A 2717-nucleotide genomic window follows, 5' to 3' on the forward strand; every position below is an offset into this window, starting at 1 on the left:
ATATATATATATATTAAACATGAAAGTACGTAAGGCAGTGTCAACATTAATAGAACGTGAACTCCAGACGTATATAAGGACTAAATGCCACTAACCATTTTGTCCGGCATGCTAACTATTCTAAAATATTATTGTTGTTGTATTGCACTGTTGTATTGTTGTATTGTACTGTTGTTTGTATTGCAGAACAGAAAAAAAAAGTCAAAATCTTTCAAAAAATAAATTTCCAGGTGGAAGTAACTCAAACGTCGGATAGGATGAGTTATTTCCCTTAGAAGAGGTCAACCGTTGTTTTACAACTTGAAATTTTGTGTAATTGTATTTTTTCTAGAATTTCAAATATTTACACACACACACACACACACACACACACACACACACACACACACACACACACACACACACACATACACACACACGCACACACACATACACGCACTCACTCACTCACTCACTCACACACAAATACACACATTGGTGCGTGGCGTGTTTATCGCTGTCTTAAAGCGTTTACGTCACTTGGAGTCTTTGTTTGTATCCCGAAATTTAGCGATTTGACAAAGACAGATCGTTCAGATAAGTATAAATCTTAAAAACAATATAAACCATATGAGCACCGAAATTCGTGAAGACAGTGCTCCTGAATGCACCAATTCCAATGTCTAGAATTTTATAAAAATACGAAAATAACAGTAGGCGGCATAAAGTAAGTGAAATAACTTCAGCCTATGAGTTACTTCCCCTGAAACAATTTTACTTGAATTTTAGTTTTCTGTCATACGATTTGATGGAAGTTTGGTTGATTTTTCTAACAGGTTGATTGCTTTGTTTGAATGTTAAGTAATCAACAATGATGACGACGAGAAGCTTCATGATCGTTTCTCTGCTAGAAATCTTTAAATCTAAAGTTACTAAATCTTTAAATCCCACATAATCGTCTAAGCTATTATTATCGTACAATGAAAATAGGGAAAAAAATCAGATTCTTTCTTTTATTTGTTTCAGTCATTTGACTGTGGCCATGCTGGAGCACCGTCTTTAGTCGAGCGAATCGACCCCAGAACTTGTTCTTTGTAAGCCTAGTACTTATGCTATCGCTCGCTTTTGCCAAACCGCTAAGTTACGGGAACCTAAGCACACCAGCATCGGTTGTCAACCGATGTTGGGGGAACAAACACAGACACACAAACACACACACACACACACACACACACACACACACACATATATATATATATATATATATGACGGGCTTCTTTCGACGCTTAGGCTTTTTTCAGTTTCCATCTACCAAATCTACTCACAAGACTTTGGTCGGTCTGAGGCTATAACAGAAGACACTTGCCCAAGGTTCCATGCAATAAGACTGAACCTGGACCATGTGGTTGGTAAGCCAGCTACTTACCACACAACCACTCCTGGTTAATTTTTTTTTACAAACATTCGTTTAATTTGGAGGAGCCAATTTTCGAATCTCATCAAGAGAGTAAAATAGACATGTCAAATGTATTTTTTTAATATCATAATTAAACAAGGTCCATTCATCAATTATCAGCCAATTAAAACATGTCTAATCAGATGATATAAAGCCAGCCAGGTGACACAAGGCTATCCAGGTGATACAATGAAAATTTAATTTGCTTAAGGTTTAACTAAAATATTTCAAGCATTACCTTTTGATTCAGAAGTTCGCTTCACATCTTCGCAGTTTTCCAGATCAATATTCCAGCTCTCTGCACCCTCTAGTCTCGGATTCATCAAACACTTGTACGTAAAATTTCCTGGACCGAAACTGTGTGGGTACCTGGCGTCGGACGGGCCTTTAGGGGTTAACTCAATAGCATAACTAAAATTAAAGCGAGGGGTGCGTCCCATCACAGACGACAACTTTTGTTGTTTTTTTGGCGCCTTCACATCTCCTCTCACTAAGCAATAATGAAAATATATACTTTTGTTTCAAGACAACTGGGTGTGAATTCAAGGGAGACTCCGTTGTTATTTCTATCAGGTCGAGTGACCACAATGAAGCTCCTTTGATGACTCATTCAACATTCTTTTGTTGGTCCCTTATGGCCCCGCCTCTTATAAGCTCGTTTTGATAGGGCAGTTTTTGGTGAAATTTGAAGATTTGTCTGCAATTTCTAGCAGGACTAGTGTCCACATAGCGATTCTCACATTTGCTTTTTAGAACAGGTGTGGCAGCTTTTCTGGAGGTCTTGGCTGGAATTGAAATCTTTTGCGGGTCTTGTAGACCAAAACAAGTATTTCTAAGATAACAACTACCCCTAATAGTTTGTTTGAAATATTATTTATATGTCACTCGCTGCAACAAGAGAGTTTCTAAGAAGTAAAAGTCGGTGAGTGCAGCACATGACACGGAATAAGGTGAAGAGTTGAAAGGTTTTCATCAAGACAGAATGGGGGCGGATGTGGTTTTCCAAGAAAACGCTGTATCAACCAGTGTACGTGCCTCTTTTAACCGTTGTGACTCCTTTCTTTTCTCAGAATTACTGATTCATGTGAAGTATATTATGCAGCTTAGTCTCTACTGATTCAAACATTTGAGATGGGAATAAACGGGCTGCACCTCAAGACAAACGCATTTCCGTCCCTCGACTGACGGAAATAATCTCACTTGTTTGGTGGGGTTCGGATGAAAGAGACTGTGTGTGTGTGTGTGTGTGTGTGTGTGTGTGTGTGTGTGTGTGTGTGTGTGT

At 38.5% G+C, this 2717-nt stretch overlaps 1 protein-coding gene across 3 annotated transcripts in view; it reads right to left on the minus strand.

Moving 5' to 3' along the window:
* Nucleotides 1-2622, minus strand: part of LOC128250543 (genetic suppressor element 1-like) — a 66363-nt gene extending 63741 nt beyond the window's left edge. For all 3 annotated transcript variants that reach the window (XR_008266574.1, XM_052975822.1, XM_052975821.1), the window contains exon 1: nt 1674-2622. Coding sequence is in view for 2 of the 3 variants with exons in the window: in XM_052975822.1 (XP_052831782.1) it covers nt 1674-1875 (202 nt within the window). In the remaining variant the exon portion in view is untranslated. The remainder of the gene's footprint in view (nt 1-1673) is intronic.
* Between the last annotated feature and the right edge of the window lie 95 nt (nt 2623-2717).

This window comes from Octopus bimaculoides, chromosome 22, assembly GCF_001194135.2.
Source record: "Octopus bimaculoides isolate UCB-OBI-ISO-001 chromosome 22, ASM119413v2, whole genome shotgun sequence".
Classification (NCBI taxonomy): Eukaryota; Metazoa; Mollusca; class Cephalopoda; order Octopoda; family Octopodidae; genus Octopus; species Octopus bimaculoides.